Genomic DNA, 18,103 nt, shown 5'->3' on the forward strand with positions numbered 1-18,103 from the left:
TTCCGTTGGTGAGAGCTTAGTCACAGGGTCACACCTATTTGCAAAGAAGCCTGAAGAATGGAGACTCCTGGACAGTCGGGCTGAAGCTCGGGCAGGTCTGTGATAACAGGAGAAAGTGGAGGATGGAATGTGGTGGATGGAGGCCTAGGAACATCTCCACCCCCAGTCCCAGTGTTGGCACCTTCTCTGTGGCTTGCAGTGACACTTTTCCAAGGCTCAGTTTTCTCATTTATACAATGAAGGATTGGGGACTTGCCTGGCAGTCCAGTGGTTAAGACTCCACGCTTCCACTGTGGAGGGCTCAGGTTCAGTCCCTGTTTGGGGAACTAAGATCCTGCATGGTGCTGCCAAAATAAATAAATTAAAAAAAAAAAAAAAGATTACTGCACATGATGTTTCTAACCTACTTTATTATTATTTTACTTTTCATTTTATGTTGGAGTATAGTTGATTAACAATGTTGTGTTAGTTTCAGGTGTACAACAAAGTGATTCGGATACCCATAGACAGGTATCTATTAGTTTTCAAATTCTTTTTCCAATTAGCTAACCTACTTTAAAAAAAATTTTTTTAATACAATGAAGGATTGGATAAGCTTGGTGGTTTTCAATTTTGTGTGTGTGTGGCAGAATGTTGTTTATTAAATAATTTTTAAAAACAGACACTGCATGGATTAGAGATATAAAAAGAGAGCTGATCTGTTTGAATCACGTGGGGTTTCTGTCTCTGCTCTCCACTCCCCTCACCCCATCAGTGGCCCCATGGAAAGCTATTTCAAGCACTAGAGCTCTGTGAGGCAAGATCAGGCTCACCGAGTGAGACGTTCTCCTGGCTTCCTTCCAGCTCTGGTATTTTTGAGGCTCTGCGCACTCACCTGTGTTCCCTGCCCTGGGCTGGTGCACAGCTCTGTCTTGCTTGGCAGCTGGAGGCTCATACCCAGCATGTATTGGTGGAGGAAGATGGAATGAGCCCTTGCCCTGGGTCTCCAGCCTCATCTCATTTCCTTTCATCCCTTTTCTGATTTTGCGACATATCTCTCCTTTCTCCTAAGGCAAGTCCGTCCCTGGACAAGGGGTCTAGGTGGCCGCCATGGAGCTCAGAAGGCGTGTTCCGAGGTGCCGGGACACCACCGTAGGTGGCCTCGTGCTCCACCCCTTGGATGGGGACGTGGAAATTCTCAGAACACATGGGCTCCCTCCCCAGGCTAATACTTTTGTTAACCCTCTTGTCTCTTCTGGGCTGCCATTGGCCTCACCTGGATTAGGAGCTCAGGCTTTGTCAAGGTTATAGACCGAGAATGTGGACATGCTCAGCGCTGACCAAGTTTGTGAGTGACCCCCAGGGACCAAAAGTGGACACGCCTCCCCCCTCTGATTTTTCCCTACCCCAGTTATCCTCAGAATTCTCAAGAATACAGACTGCCATAGGGAAAGTTATCTAGGGGGAAGAGAGTTTTTTTTTTTTTTTTTTTTGCGGTACGCCGGCCTCTCATTGCTGTGGCCTCTCCCGTTGCGGAGCACAGGCTCCAGACGCGCAGGCTCAGCGGCCATGGCTCACGGGTCCAGCCGCTCAGCGGCATGTGGGATCTTCCCGGACCGGGGCACGAACCCGTGTCCCCTGCATCGGCAGGCGGACTCTCAACCACTGAACCACCAGGGAAGCCCTACGTTCTCAATTTTTAAAACGAAGGTAAAGATTAGTTCTGACATTTTAAACCAGTGTTCATGGCATGTCAAGGGGCTTTGATCAGTTTCCTATTGCTGTTGTAACAAATCGCCACGAACTTAATGGCTTGAACAATTGAAATGTATTATCTTACAGTTTTGTTAGATCAGAAGTCTGACATCCGTTTGGCTGAGCTAAAATCAAGCTCGGTCAGCGAGGCTGCCTTCCTCTCCGGAGGGTCCAGGAGAGAATCCATTTGCTTGCCTTTTCCAGCTTCTAGAGTGCCCACATTCCTTACCTCATGGCTCGTATCCTTATCTTCAAAGGCAGCAGTGGGTACCAGTCCTCACATCAAATCTCTCACCCCAGTTTGCATATGTTCTCTGCTTTTAAGGACTCATGTGACTGGGCCCATTGGATAATCCAGTGAAATCTCCTCACTGAGAGGTTGCAGTTTTCATCACATCTGCAAAATCCCCTTTGTCACGTGAGGTAACATGTTCACAGGTTCTGGGGTTTAGGGAATAAACAGGGCTCTTCCCTAAACTTTTCGATCTTTTGCTCCTTCTTTTATCTGCCACAAAAGTTCTGAGGACAGAAACGTACGACAAACAGGGTTTATCTTTCCTCATAACCTGGTCCACTCTTTCTCTGTTCAGGCTTCCTTTTCCTTCAGGGATGTTTCTTTTTTCCCTGTGTTTTCTTTTTTTAAAATTGATTTACCATATTATATGTTTCAGGTGTACAACACAGGCATTCATAATTTTTAAAGGTTATATTCCATTTATAGTTGTAATAAAATATTGGCTATATTCCCTGTGCTATACAATATATCCTTGTAGCTTATTTATTTTATATATAGTAGTTTGTACCTCTTAATCCCCTACCCTTACCTTGTCCCTCCCTGTTCCCTCTCCCCACTGGTAACCACTAATTTGTTCTCTATATCTGTGAGTCTGTTTCTGTTTTGTTCTATTCACTAGTTTGTTTCATTTTGTATTTATTTAATTAATTTATTTTTTATGTTTCATTTTTTAGATTCCACATATAAGTGATATCACACAGTATTAGTCTTTCTCTGTCTGACTTATTTCACTTAGCAGAATACCCTCCAAGTCCATCTATGCTGTTGCAAATTTCATTCTTTTTCATGGCTGAGTAATATTCCATTGTATATACGTGCCACATCTTCTTTATCCATTCCTCTGTGGATGGACACTTAGGTTGCTTCTATATCCTGGCTATTGTAAATAATGCTGCTATGAACATTGGGGTGCACGTGTCTTTTTGAATTCCTTTTTTCGTATTTTCGGATAAATACCCAGGATTGGGATTGCTGGATCATGTGTAGTTCTACTTTTAGTTTTTTGAGGAACCTCCATACTGTTTTCCATGGTGGCGGTACCACTTTACATTCCCACCCACAGTGCACGAGGGTTCCCTTTTCTAAGGGGTCTGTGTGGAGCGATGGCCCTTGGGTGCGTGTGGAGCCCCCTCCAGCCAGCGATATTCGTAGCTGTCTGTCTGGCTTCTGGCTCCATCTGCTACCTTGGGGCCCAGGAGCAGCAGTTTTCTCTTTGCTGTCGCTCCCTGTGGAACTTCTCAGCTGGGATGAGTTACAGGGTGAAGGACTGGGCTAACATTCCTCCCTCTCCCCGGAGTTGTCAAAGGCTCTGGGGCCCACCGGAGGGTTTGAGTCAACATCAGGAGACCAGGGCAGGCAGACAGAGAGGATGATGAGACGGACTTGAGTTGCAGCTCCCCAGGAGCATGAGGCTTAGCCGGCTGGAAGCACAGGCTGCAGCTAACAAGAGAATATTTATTCTTATTCATTTTCAAGTCCTTGGCTTGGGTCCAACTGGTCCACTGCCCAAGAACTGGATGCAGGAGGAAGGCTTTTTTTTTAAGCATCTTTTTTTTTTTAAAAAAATTTATTTATTTGGTTGCACTGGGTCTTAGTTGTGGCAGCGGGCTCCTTAGTTGTGGCATGCGAACTCTTAGTTGTGGCATGCATGTAGGATCTAGTTCCCTGACCAGGGATCGAACCCGAGCCCCCTGCATTGGGAGCATGGAGTCTTATCCACTGTGCCACCAGGGAAGTCCCAGGAGTCTGGACTTTTAATGCCGGTTTTGGAAGGTGGGAGCGAGACCCACCTGTGACAGGTGTCACCCTCATTCCCCTTGGAGGGTAGGAGGACTGATTCCATCTGTGTGACCACCAGGCTGTGCTCTTTCCTTCTCTCCCTTGACCCCCAAGACATGGGGGGGGGGGTGGAGGGATGCGCAGCAGTGTGATGGCTACACACACAGATTCTGGAGCCAGAGCTCCCATGTTTGAATCTGAGCTCCTCCACTTACTATTTGTGTGTCTTTGGGAACATTTCTTAACCTCAGTTTCCCTGTTTCTAAGCAATGACAGTGACACCACTTCACAGGGTTTTAAATGAGGATTAAATGACTTAATATCTGTAAAAACAGAAGAGTGCCAGGGCAGAGCCATAATATGGCTTTGTTAAATAATAATAAATGTATATATATATATATATATGGATGATCTGCTCTATGAGGATAATCTGGAAAGCTGTTCTTTGGCCAGATAGACTTTGGTAGCTACACATCTGTACTAGAAGTTAGAATTAAGTTCTCAAGCTATTCAGTTTGCAAGAAGTCTGAGGGATTTAGCCGAGGCATATTCAGACTACAAAAATAGGTCTGCGGCTGTGGGTTATATTAGTAGTGATATACTTACTAGGAAAAAGGAGGTGACAGCTCTGTTGTAGCCTACATTGGTCAGATCATAGCTATAGTCAGTCCTTCTAAGAGCCTGAGTTATTTCTGGGTTCTTTTTAGTTATACATAAGTTGCCTATGGTTCTGACAGGAAATCAATGCAATCTAACTGTCAGGTTGGCCAAAAGGTTCGTTCAGTTTTTTCCATAAGATGGCTCTAATAGCACTTAGTTGTCTTTAACTTCATTCAAAACAATTTTGTTAGATTGTATCGTGACAGTTGTCATATCAGTGTACATTTAATAAAAGACTTATCAAAATTGGTGAATTTTTGTGTAGCCATTTTAATATTGAAGATGGAAGAAAAAAGGCAACATTTTGGGCACATTATGCTTTATTATTTCAAGAAAGCTAAAAACACAACCGAAATGCAAAAAAAGATTTGTGTGGTGTATGGAGAAGGTGCTGTGATTGATCGAATGTATCGAAAGTGGTTGGTGAAGTTTCGTGCTGGAGATTTCTCGCTGGTTGATGCTCCATGGTCAGGTAGACCAGCTGAAGTTGACAGTGATCAAATCGAGACCTTCACTGAGAACGATCAACGTTATACCACGCAGGAGATAGCCAACATACTCATAATATCCAAATCGAGCATTGAAAATCATTTACACCAGCTTGGTTATATGAATTGCTTTGGTGTTTGGGTTCCACGTAAGTTAAGTGGGAAAAAAACCTTCTTGACCCTATTTCCTCGTGCGATTCTCTACTGAAACGTAATGAAACGTTCCGTTTTTAAAACAAATTGTGACGGGCGATGAAAAGTGGATACTGTACAGTAATGTGGAATGGAAGAGATCATCGGGGCAGGCGAAATGAACCACCACCAACCACACCAAAGGCTGGTCTTCATCCAAAAAAGGTGATGTTGTGTCTATGGTGGGATTGGAAGGGAGTCCTCTATTATGAGCTCCTTCCGGAAAACCAAGCGATTAATTCCAACAAGTACTGCTCCCAATTAGACCAACTGAAAGCAGCTCTTGAATTAGGCACTTGAAAAACGTCCAGAATTAGTCAACAGAAAACACATAATCTTCCATCAGGATAATGCAAGACTGTGTGTTTCTTTGATGACCAGGCAAAAACTGTTACAGTTTGGCTGGGAAGTTCTGATTCATCTGCTGTACTGACCACACATTGCACCTTCGCATTTCCATTTACTTCGGTCTTTACAAAAATCTCTTAATGGAAAAAATTTCCATAAAAGGCACTTGGAACAGTTCTTTGCTCAAAAAGATAAGAAGTTTTGGGAAGATGGAATTATGAAGTTGCCTGAAAAATTGCAGAAGGTAGTGAAACTAAAGCGTGAATACGTTGTTCAATAAAGATCTTGGTAAAAATGAAAAATGGGTCTTTTATTTTTAGTTAAAAACCGAAGGCACTTTTGGCCAACCCAATAGAATCAACATTCATAGCGAAGCCCTCACTCTTTCCCTTATATAAAATTGTCTCTCGGGCTTCCCTGGTGGCGCGGTGGATGGGAGTCCGCCTGTCGATGCAGGGGACAGGGGTTCGTGCCCTGATCTGGGAGGATCCCACGTGCCGTGGAGCGGCTGGGCCCGTGAGCCATGGCCGCTGGGCCTGCGCGTCCGGAGCCTGTGCTCCGCAACCGGAGGGGCCACAACAGTGAGAGGTCCGCGCACCGGAAAAAAAAAAAAAAAAAAAAAAAAAAATTGTCTCTCGATGATAATAAAAATGTGAGGCCCCAGCCAACAGATCAAGTCTCGCCTGAAACATTGAGACCAGTTCTAATTTAGGTTGCCACAATTAGAAAGCGGTACCAATACTGGCAAGGCTGGGGAGGAAACTTGAAATATGACAAATTCGGACTCGTAGAGACAAGCATAGCTGTTAGGCTTAAAGTGAGGGGACACAGGAGAGTCACAAGAGCTGGCTTCAAACCATGGGAAGGGCTGCCATGAGAGATGTAGCAAGATAAAGAACACATTAAGTACTGAGTGTGCTCAGAGCTTTCCATCGCATATCCAATTAAATGCCCACAGCAACACTGCGGAAGTAGACAGACTATTGCACGTAACCAGGGGGAGAGAGGTAAAGTGACCGTTGCCAGTGCCCTGATGGATATGTGCCAGGGCCAGGGATCCTAGGCCGTCAGATCTTTCGGCCTCATCTCACCACCACTGTAACGTGATCGCAGGATGCAAGTGTAATATTAGAGCTTTCTAATACTGTGTGTGGGAGTTATGCAGTGATTCCCGACCATCAAAGATGGCCAAGCAGGGACTTCCCTGGTGGTGTAGTGGTTAAGAATCCACCTGCCAATGCAGGGGATATGGGTTCGAGCCCTGGTCCGGGATGATCCCACATGCTGCAGAGCAGCTGGGCCCATGCGCCACAGCTACTGAAGCCCACACACCTGGAGCCCGTGCTCCGCAACAAGAGAAGCCACCGCAATGAGAAGCCCACACACCACAATGAAGAGTAGCCCCCGCTCACCACAACTAGAGAAAGCCTGCGCGCAGCAACGAAGACCCAGTGCAGCCAAAAATAAATCAGTAAGTAAATATATTAAAAAAAAAAAAGATGGCCAAACAAATTAATGCTTGATAACTATCGTCAAGTGATTTATTGAAAAGACGATTTATTTATGTCCTGGTGGAGAGTGGAAATCGTTAATCTGTGAAGGTGACTTCTGGCTTTGAGATTCTGAATTTCTGTACTTTGGGGTAGAATATACATTTTACATCTATTAAGTGATATTTTTTCCCCCTGTATTTTTCACTTCCTCTTACATCCCATCCCCTTCTCCCACTCATGCGGATATTCTGTTCTGGGAACATACTTCTTTTGTTTTATTTTATTTTATTTATTTGGCTGCATCGCGCAACATGCAGGACCTTAGTTCCCGGGCGGGGTTAGAACCCGTGCCCCCTGCAGTGGAAGTGGGGAGTCTTAACTACTGGACCGCCAGGGAAGTCCAACACACCCTTTTCAAAAAGAGGGATGTGGTGGCTGGCTGTTTGACAGTTGGGATGTAAGATCATACTATTCTCCCTGGTGGTTGAGTTTATTTTTTTACTAAATTTACTAAGGAGATTATGTTACACTCCTCAAAGGAAAACTTGGAAAGATTAGAAGAGGATGCGACCACATCACCTCTCCTCCCCTCCCCTCCAGTTTCTTGGTACCAGGCAAAACCCAAACCCATGAATGTGGGATTTAGGGCTGGGATTGATTTAAGATGAATATTCTGCTCTCCTCCTAGCATGGGGGACTTGATATAGAAATCAGGTTGACTTTTTGAAAATAAGTTATATTTCTTACACACCTGAGCTTGTGAAGAGACCTATTTTAAGCTTGGGAGATGCAGGGTGTGCGCTGAGTCCTAACACAGTTTGCAAATGTGAATTTTTTGGTCCTCTGCTTCCCCCGTGTGGACATAAATGGAAATAAATTCAAGATACCCATTGCCCCAGGAGTGTGAAATTGGACTGGGGAGAAACCTCCCTTAGGAACTGGTGGAGGTGTGAAGACCGGTGAGGGCTTATGACCGACCCTAGGAGGGAGTCAGGAACTGTTCTCAGGGGACAGGTTCCGACCTCGTACAAGCTGTCAGTAATTCAAGAGGCTTGCTTCGTATTCACCATTTTTATTTTTCCTGGAGACACTTGGATCCAGTAAGCGAGGGATTATCTGTAGGCTCCCAGTCATGCACCTCTGCAGTTCTGGGCCACGACCAGCACCCATGGGTGCCGTGCCAAGCCTCCCACGCCTCTTCTTCCCGAGTTTGGAGTAACAAGTCTGTGGGTTTCTCCCTTAGCTTTTCACACCCTCTCTTCACCGTCTGTCCCTGAGCTACCACCTCCACACAACTCGACACCATCACGTTTGTGTTCGCCGCATCCCTGATTCCTGGCAGAGGTACAGGGCAGAGCTGGTCCTTTTGTTCTGATACGCGGACAAGGGGAGCACTTGAGCACAAAGAGGGGCTGTGAATCGCCGGGACCCCCCTGGCTGGGATCCAGGACTGTCTTCTACCTGCAGCCTACCTGCCTCCTTCCCTGGCCAGCTCCCTCCTGGGTGACTGTCACACTGCCCAGCCTCACCCCATCCCCCCTCCATAGACAGCAGCTGTGGCCTGGGGCCACGTCCCAGCCCTCTCAGGAGAGAATGGGTTCGCTGGGCCGCCTCCAACCTGCCCCCTGGGCCTCCACTCTCCAGCTGGGATCCAGGGACCCACAGGCCTGGCCTGACCTCCCTCCCTCCCTCTGCCCCCTCACGCCTCCAGTCGCTTCCGCAGCCTGCGGTCCAGGGCCAGGAGCTGCCTCAAGAAGCCCCTGTTGGGGATGATGCCTCGGTGGTCCTTGACTTTTTTGATGGCCTCCACAAGGGTGAGGCTGTGGTACAGCATGAGGTAGGCCAGCACCAGAGTGGCCGAGCGGCTCACGCCCACGGCACAGTGCACCAGGATCCTCCCTGTGAACACAGACACGAGACATGGCTGGGGACCTCGCTGCGGGCTGGAGGAGGCCGGGGAGAGGGCCCCGCGGACAGGTGGGGAGGTAGACAGGTAAGCAGAGGTGCATGGACGCACAGACTGCTGACGGTAAGAGCCCAGGTCCTGGCCAAGGGGGGAGCCTGGACCAGGTGAGACGGAGAGCCTGCAGCAGCGCAGCGTCCATAAGCCCAAAAGGGGCTCCGAGGGAGAGGCTCATCGCTAACGCAGAACTGAGCTTTGCACCGAGCTGGGCTTCCTCCTGTGTGTGCTGAGTGTGTCCATGGAAAACCCTCCTCAACCTCCCAGTCACTTTGGGGTGGATGATTAATATATTTTTCTCCTATTAAAAATTAAAAAAAAATTTTTTTTGGCCACGTTCTTTGGCATGTGGGATCTTAGTTCCCTGACGAGGGATCAAACCCACACCCCCTGCATTGGAAGTGTGGAGTCTTAACAACTGGACTGCCAGGGAAGTCCCAATATTATATATATATATATATATTTTTTTTTTCCCTGATCACTAAAGCAAGACAGGTTCAAGGTAGAAATCATTAGAAAGTATAGAAATATATAAAGAAGCCAACAATTGAAAAATGTATCGCCCATAATCTCACCACCCAGGTGCAACTCTCCACTCTCTCAACATTTGGGATTATTTCCTTCTTTTTATGGACTGCTTTGAAAAGACGGTTGAGAGAATAGTTTCCTTTCCTGAGCATTTTATCACAACATTCAAGTCTCTCTCTCTCTCCACACCCAGACCCCTGGGCTGTTCTCTAACCCATTGTCTGTTGGTCCTTCCCTCCTCCTTGCTCCCCTCCTACCTCCCGGCTGGCTCAGTGCCCGGTGGATGAAGTCGGCGGCCGCCTGGAAGTGGACGCTCATATCGAAGGCTGGCGAGTCATGGGCCTCGACACCCAGGTAGCGGATGCCTAGCCCCACGTAGGCCTCGGGTGTCCCTCGCCACCTGCTGTGAGAGGCGTTGAGGACGTGGCTGATGCCCAGGCGACGGAGCTCCCGGTGGTTGTTGGCTATTTCCCTGCATTGAGGAGTGGAGGTTAGGGGGGCGCGACGCTGGGCGGTGGGGCCCCGACCTCTGCCCGGCCAACGTCGTTGTCTCCAGGACTCCACCTCACTTCCTGAGGACCCGAGATAGGCAATGAGCCACTGTCTCAGCCTGGAGCAAAGGTGGGGAGTCCTGGGGAGATTTTGCTTTGAGGAGAGGAGACTGAGAGATGGGCAAACAACAGCCGTGATAACATATTGAAAGAATGCTCTGAGACAGAAGGACTTTACTTGATCCGAGAAAAGGACTGACAGGGTTTGTGCTTCATGTAAGGAAGTACCTACCAACGGTGGAATGTAGCCGGAGAAAGACTGGGGCGCCTTGGGAGAGAGGGACTTTCTTCACACCAGGGTATTCAAGTAGAGAGAGGAAGCCAATGCGTAGGGGCTGGACGTGGCAGAGCGAATCTGAACAGTGGATGGGTTGTTGGACCAGCTCACATTTAATGTCCTGCTGACCATGTTTTTAAATTTAATTTTAATCTTAATTTTTTGGCCACGCTGCGCTGCCTATGGGATCTTAGCTCCCTCACCAGGGGTTGAACACGAGCCCCTTGCGGCGGAGTCTTAACTACTGGACCCCCAGGGAAGTCCCGCCCCCCCATTACTTTAGACTCTCTCTGATGACCAGAATCTTCTTGTGTTTTGCCAGTTACTCCACGCTCATGGTTACCCTGTGGTGGAGGTCGCCTTCAGATGTTCCTGTGGCCCGTACCCCTCAGCTCAGCCAACATGATCATATCAAACGTCCTGTCCAGCGCCAACTCCTCAAGCAGAAAGAGCCCTGAACTTGAACCTCCAAGTCCTGGCTCTGCTACTTACGACCCGTGTGACCTTGGGCCAGTCCCAACTTCTCTGAGCTTCCGATGCCTCCTCTGTAACCTGGGGATAGTGGTACCTACCTCACAAGGCTGTCGTGAAGATTAAGAGAGAAAAGGCATGTGAAAAACTCCTCGTAGTCTCTAAAGCCCTTGGGAGAGACAAGTGGGGCCTCCTCTTCCTTTGACGCCCTTCTCTCCATCGACCCCACGCACCTGAGTGAGCCTCTGCACACTCTGCGGCTTGGCTTGGTCAACCTTTCACCTCACTAACCACTGTTCCGGCCCCAGTGATGGCCTTTTCTCAGGGCACAATAGGTGGAAGGTCAGAGGAGTCATCTAAATGTCCAGCCCTTAGCACTGGCACGCAATCATACATTTTACTAAATGAACGATATGATTCCTTGAACAGAGTCTGTCTGTCCACAGTTGAGTCTATCAATAATCCTGTCCAAACTCCCCCAAACCCTCCTCCACTCTGCCCATGCACCCCGTCCCCTCCATCCTCCACGTGGAACCAACAGCACAACTCAGCGCCTCTCTGCCACTCTTCTGCTTTCTTTTTGCACACACACACACACACACACACACACACACACACTCTCAGCTGTGGTCCCAGTCTGCTGGGTACATACTGGTCTCCGAGGTAGAGGCCCGGCCAGACCTCGTCGGCGTGGTTACAGGCCGTCTTGCCCGTGTAGAGAAGCCTCTCCAACTCAAAGACGTTGAGGAAGGGATGCTGGACAGCTGGTATCTCTTCCAGGGCCCCTCTCGCGCGAACAGGAGACCTCGAGCCACTCCGGGAGAAGCGGGCCATAAATGTCACCGAGGCCCAGAGCCAGTTGCCGGGGCACATCTTAGAGGCGGCAGGAACGTGGCAGCCACGGGGGTGGCTGATGAGGGGTCAGTCTCCAGGTAGCTGCTGCTGGGAGAGGCAGGGATGTGAGACACACCGAGTGAGTCTGGAGCAGCAGCTTCCCTTCCTGCCAGCTGGGCTGGCCCCTGGGGAGAAGATTCTCCAGGGACGAAGGTGGAGCCTGGCCCCCTGGTGCGGGAAGTGCTCCGGATGGTCTTCTTTGAGCTGCGGCAGCGCCTTTTCCCTGCTCTTTGGCTCTGCCGGGCAAGGAGGTGGGAGAGTCACATGTTCCTGTTTACGGGAGAGGGAGCTGCCGGCTGCTGGGTGTCTGCCCCGCCACTCCACCGCAGCTGCCAGCGCAGACGTAAACACGCACGCAAACATTTGGTATTTGGGTGGCAGGGCCCGCTGCCGGAGCCCTTGCCAGCCGGGATCTGGGTCTCGTCTGCCTGAGGCTGCAGGCGGAGAGGCTGGGGGGCTGGCAGGGGGCTCGGGAGTGGCTTTGGACCCATTCAGAGGGAATTAGCATGAAGACAGTGCAGCAGGGGCTGTGACACAGCACGCCTGCCTCCTCAGTGCCAGAGGGATGGGCTGCTGTAACCCGTTCCTGCCGTCCCTCTGCCTCAGCGATGAGCCTGCTCTGGGAAGTCTATGGTGGGGACGGGAGGAGTAGGGAATAGTGATGAAGGCGAAGTGTCGGTGTTTGAAAACTACTTGCTGATGGAGGGAAGCGCCAACCTATGTGCGCAACAGGCAAAGCATCCTCCTTTGATCAGCAGACAGATATCATTGATTAAACGTCATCTCTCTGGGTCCAGGCAGGGCTGGAGCATCGTGTGTGTGTGTGTGTGTGTGTGTGTGTGTGTGTGTGTGTGTGTGTGTCTGTGTGTCTGTGTGTCTGTGTGTCTGTGTGTATGAGTGGGTGGGGAGAGGAGGAGGGAGGAAAGGGAAGAAATTAGGGATCCTTCCAGGCCCAGGGGCTCAGAGTCTGGAATTAGCATCTGTGTTGCTGGTGGAGTTCAAGTGGCCCTACTTAGCACATGGGGTCCTCAATGAGGGGCCTTAGCGGAGGTGCCTCTGACTCTCTGTGGACAGCTGAGCCTCCTGAAAGTGGGACCATGTGTTGAGCTGCAGAGCTGGGAAGCGCCAGCCTTTGAGACTTGCCCTGGGAATTTCAGGGCAAGAGCCACGCCCACTCCCTCCTTCCTCCCCCTCCTCCTCCTCCCCTTCTTCCTCCTCCTCCTCCTCCACTTCCTCCTCCTCTTCCACTTCCCCCCTCCTCCTCCCCTTCCTCCTTCTCCTCTTCCTCCTCCTCCCCTTCCTCCTTCTCCTCCTCTTCCTCCTCCTCCCCTTCCTCCTTCTCCTCCTCTTCCTCCTCCTCCTCTTCCACTTCCTCCTCCTCTTCCACTTCCTCCTCCTCTTCCTCCTCTTCCTATCCCTCTTCCTCCTCCTCTTCCTACCCCTCCTCCTCCTCCTCCTTTCCCCCTCCCCCTCCACCCTTCTCCTCTCACACTGTGATCCTGACCCTCTGAAAAGGTGGGCTGGTCTGAAGGATCCCCCTCCCACTCCCTGTCCTCTTCTGCCCCAGGGACTCAAGGGAAAGTCCACAGTGAGAGGCCATCTTTGTCTTGCCCCCAGCCCGCTTCCCCACCCACGCTCTCAGCAAGGGCCCAGCTCTCCCCATCCCCCCATCCCCCAGGGCCAGAAGAGATCTAGCGCTCACAGGGCAAAAGGAGCAGAGGTCTTAGGATCAGGACTGGTGAGGGGAGATGGGATCTTGGGGTGTTTAGGGAGAGAGGTGGTTTTCCCTGGCGGGTCAGAAGGAGCACAGAAACAGAGCACGAGAGCCGTCACCACCACCACAGCTATCAGCTTCAACATCATCACCACCGTCATCTACTTTTCCTCCGCAGGCCTGAAGACCCCACCATCTGGTTCCCAAACAACCTTTCCTGGAAACAGATTCTGCCGCTTGTGGGAAGCTGAACGGTGCAAAGAGAGCGGGAAGCAGACCAGGTGTAGCAGGAGCTCCGTGTGACTCTATTTCTCCCCATTCCGTCACGGGGTGCCCCCCTGGGCACCCTCCAACCCCATCCGCAGGCTTCTGGGGGCCCTGGTCCGCCTCCCCCCCTCCCTCCCTCTGCTGTCGCGGTTGTAACAGGTTCATGGCTGTCGCCCAGCCCTCGCCAGCCCAGACAGCCTGGCGCGGAGGGCGGAGGGAGGGAGCCCCGGCGGGCCCCGCAGGTTCGCTCCCAGGCCCCTTCCCCCCGCCTCGGCCCCCAGCCCCGGTCCCCGCGCCTCGCCCACCCGCCGCGGCCCCGCTACCTCGGGAGGCGGCGCGGGTCTCAGTCCCGGAGGCAGATCGCCGGCTCAGACAGCCCCACGGCCATGGCTCTGCCGCCACCGCCGCCTCGGCTGCCAGCGCCAGACCGGTTGATGAATTAGCATCTATTTTTAAGCCATGACACGCACGTCGAAGCAGGCCTGGTATCGGTGTGCGTGTGTGTCAGCGACACGCAGGGACACAGCCTCACACCCGGTGGCCCGAGTGGACACGCGGCGTGGGCCACGCAGCCCGCACCCCCTGCGGCCCCGCCTCGCAGGCATGCTAGTGTGTATGTGTATTTTCGGAGCTGCGCCAATGACAGGCACTTTGCCTAAAGCTGACATTATGTAAGTCGTCCCAGACTGTGTCTTGAGCACACACGCTCCTCCCCAGGCAGCGTTAATTAATTACACAGACACGAGGATGATTCCCACTTACTTGTACATTTCTCCTTCTCCGAGAACACCGTGGTACAGAGAACTATTGTTCGTAACCCTGATCAGTATTTACTATATACCACGTGCTTCACATATCTTAGCTCATCTTATCCTCACCACAAGTCTGTGACGGAGGTGATATTGTTATTGTACCCATTTTAGGGAGGAGGAGACGACGAGGCCCAGAGAGGCTAAGTGATCTGCCCAGGGCACGCTAGGCATCGCCAGAGCTGAGCTTCACACCCTGGCTGCCTGGCTGGGAAGTTCAAGTCCTTAAGGGCTTTCTGAACAAGTGTGCCCCGTACAATGGAGAAGGCACAGTGGATTTCTATCCGGAAAGCCATTTCGGGCAGCTCAGCTCCTAGTGAATTTCCCTTTCCTCCACTCCTGAAGAAATTCATGGGCTGATTTTTGGGGATATATAGCCTCACTTGCCTTTCTACCGTAAGCACCTTGTGGGCTCCAGTATTGTAAACACTTGGAAGGCAAGGACAGTGTTGTGGTTCCCGGTGCCCAGCTCACTGTGTGATGGGGAGGTGGGGGCAGTAATGAATGTTATCAGGTGACGCTTTGAGAACCAAGAAGACTCGGACTCCAGGAGAGCTGCCTGACAAGAGGAAGCCAGGAAGAAGATGAGGTCATGCTGGACCTGGCTTAGGATGGGTAGGTGGTATCTACTGTAGCTGAAATCAGGATGGACTACATTCCCAGAGGGATGGTAGATCAGGCTTTGAAATCTGAGTCAGAGAAAGTGACATAATCCCCAGTTCAGTTCCATCACAGGGTGTCGTCGAAGAGTAATTCCCCCCTCCACCCAACCTTTTCCTCCTTAGAGAAGCAAACACAATTCCTCTCTATTTTCCCTGTGCCTTCTTGGTATGGCAATTTACCTGAAGACATGAAATCCTCATCATTTAAAACAAAAAACCCTTCAGGGGTTCCCTGGTGGCGCAGTGGCTAAGAATCCACCTGCCAAGGCGGGGGACACGGGTTCGAGCCCTGGTCCAGGAAGATCCCACATGCCGCTGAGCAACTAAGCCTGTGCGCCGCAACTACTGAGCCTGTGCCCTAGAACCCGCGAGCCACAACTACTGAGCCTGTGTGCCACAACTACTGAAGCCTGCGCGCCTAGAACCTGTGCTCCGCAACAAGAGAAGCCTCTGCGATGAGAAGCCTGCACACCGCAACGAAGAGTAGCCCTGCTCGCCACAGCTAGAGAAAGCCCACGCACAGTAACAAAGACCCAATGCAGCCAAAAATAAATGAAATAAAATAAATTAATAAACAAACAAACAAACAAAAACCCTCCTGGGAAATTTGAAATGTAACCACGGAAGCCCCAGTTCATAGGGTTTTAAAAAATGTATTCTTGTCATTAAAAAAAATTTTTTTTAGTCAATAGGCAGTTTCTCTAAGACTTAAAAAAATCTATCTTTGTTGGAATAATATATCTTTACATATAATCCTATTTTAAGTGTAACTCATAAACTGTTTATAGCCAGATTAAAAATTAATCTATATTTTAATCAGTGACTCTCTTTTTATATTTATTGTGTTTACTAGTATTTAAAAAAATGATTTCCACATCTTCTTTTGTGTTTTCTATCTGTTGTGCTTTCTCTTTCTTCTTTTGTCCTTTGCTTTCTTTGGGTGAATTTATCTAGTGTTCTTTATCCATGTTACTGAGCTCTGTTGATTTGAAAGTTAACGTCTACATTTAATTGGTACTTTTATGCTCTCCCTGAATAAGACGAGGATTTTTATTTTAATTTCCCTCAGAAACACTTTCTTTCCCATTTCCTTTATTATTATTATCCACTACTTTGAAACCAGCTTTAAAAAAATTTCTTTGTTTTAGTCATCAATCACATAAAGCATGTAATTTAAAGAAACAACGCATTCTGCAATACTTATACAAAAATAGCGACCTTCTACTTATTGTCTTCCATCCATATCCCAAGGAAACATATTGAACAATTTCAGGTATTAACATTTTTGTACCTCTCAATATGTTTATGTTGCTGTTTCTTAATTTTTCAGTTTTAGGAATTATCTGTTAATTTCTCACTATGAATGCTGAGGGTTTACTTCTCTTCTATTTCATACCTCCAAGATATATATAAACATTCCCTCTATGCACTTTTTATATGTACAGCTATATCATAATTTTGTTATGTAAGTATTCAGTATTTAAGATATTACAACTATATAATCCTTATTCACACGTTGAATCGTGTTGTTTGTTATGATTACTTTTTTTTTCTTACATGACTTTGTTTTCCCTTCAGTTAATAATTATTTTTTTGTGTTTCATTGCTTAATTTTCAATGGATGTCTCACTAATTCAGCCCCACACTTTTCCCCAATTGCCTAAATTTCCTGTCAGTAAACATATCAGTTATTTTCTCAGTATTGTTTTTTTCCATAAGTCTTTTCTGGAGCCTTCTGACTTATCCCCATCTGGATAGGTTGCTCTCAACACTAGTGAAGAGCTGTTACCCTGGGATCGATCTCCTTTTACTCTCATGCTGGGAATTCCCTTTGCTTCTGGAAGCCCTGTTTCCTGGGCATCCTCTGTTCTTCGTATGATACCACCATACTCAAATATCCCTGATATTGACCCAGTCAAGAAAGGCTCTGTTTTACTTCTTTAGAGAATAAGGTTTATTTTTACAGGGAAGGAGCCTGATTGCAGTGATTGGAGGTCTGTGGAGTTTAATTTATTTTAATTAAATTAATTAAATTTAATTTAAACAGACTTCCAATGCAATCTATGTTTTTATTTATTTTTATTTTTTTAAACATCTTTATTGGAGTATAATTGCTTTATAATGATGTGTTAGTTTCTGCTTTATAACAAAGTGAATCAGCTATACATATACATATATCCCCATATCTCCTCCCTCTTGCATCTCCCTCCCACCCTCCCTATCCCACCCCTCTAGGTGGACACAAAGCATTGAGCTGATCTCCCTGTGCTGTGCAGCTGCTTCCCACTAGCTATCTTTTTTTTTTTTTAATTAATTAATTTATTTATTTTTGGCTGTGTTGGGTCTTTGTTTCTGTGCGAGGGCTTTCTCTAGTTGCGGCGAGCGGGGGCCACTCTTCATCCCGGTGCGCGGGCCTCTCACTGTCGCGGCCTTCTCTTGTTGCAGAGCACAGGCTCCAGTCGCGCAGGCTCAGTAGCTGTGGCGCACGGGCTTAGTTGCTCCGCGGCATGTGGGATCTTCCCAGACCAGGGCTCGAACCCGTGTCCCCTGCATTGGCAGGCAGATTCTCAACCACTGCGCCACCAGGGAAGCCCCTAGCTATCTATTTTACATTTGGCAGTGTATATATGTCCATGCCACTCTCTCACTTCGTCCCAGCTTACCCTTCCCCCTCCCCGTGTCCTCAAGTCCATTCTCTACGTCTGAGTCTTTATTCCTGTCCTGCCCCTAGGTTCTTCAGAACTAGTTTTTTTTTTTTTTTTTTTTTAGATTCCATATATATCTGTTAGCATATGGTATTTGTTTTTCTCTGACTTACTTCACTCTATATGACAGACTCGAGGTCCATCCACCTCACTACAAATAACTCAATTTTGTTTCTTTTTATGGCTGAGTAATATTCCATTGTATATATGTGCCACATCTTCTTTATCCATTCATCTGTCGATGGACACTTAGGTTGCTTCCATGTCCTGGCTATT

General features: G+C 48.7%; 1 protein-coding gene across 1 annotated transcript; it reads right to left on the minus strand.

The window, feature by feature from the left end:
- Window positions 1-8,688: 8,688 nt before the first annotated feature.
- Window positions 8,689-14,046, minus strand: DUSP26 (dual specificity phosphatase 26; the record flags this gene model as incomplete). Its single annotated transcript, XM_082863745.1, has 4 exons — window positions 13,975-14,046; window positions 11,429-11,718; window positions 9,735-9,949; window positions 8,689-8,888 (listed from the first exon to the last, which is right to left on the minus strand). Exons 2-4 carry the CDS (start codon window positions 11,647-11,649, stop codon window positions 8,689-8,691), a joined length of 636 nt encoding a protein of 211 aa, XP_082719871.1. The 5' UTR covers window positions 11,650-11,718; window positions 13,975-14,046.
- Window positions 14,047-18,103: the final 4,057 nt, after the last annotated feature.

The sequence above is a fragment of the Leucopleurus acutus genome, assembly GCF_964270905.1.
Source record: "Leucopleurus acutus genome assembly, chromosome: 21".
NCBI lineage: Eukaryota > Metazoa > Chordata > Mammalia > Artiodactyla > Delphinidae > Leucopleurus > Leucopleurus acutus.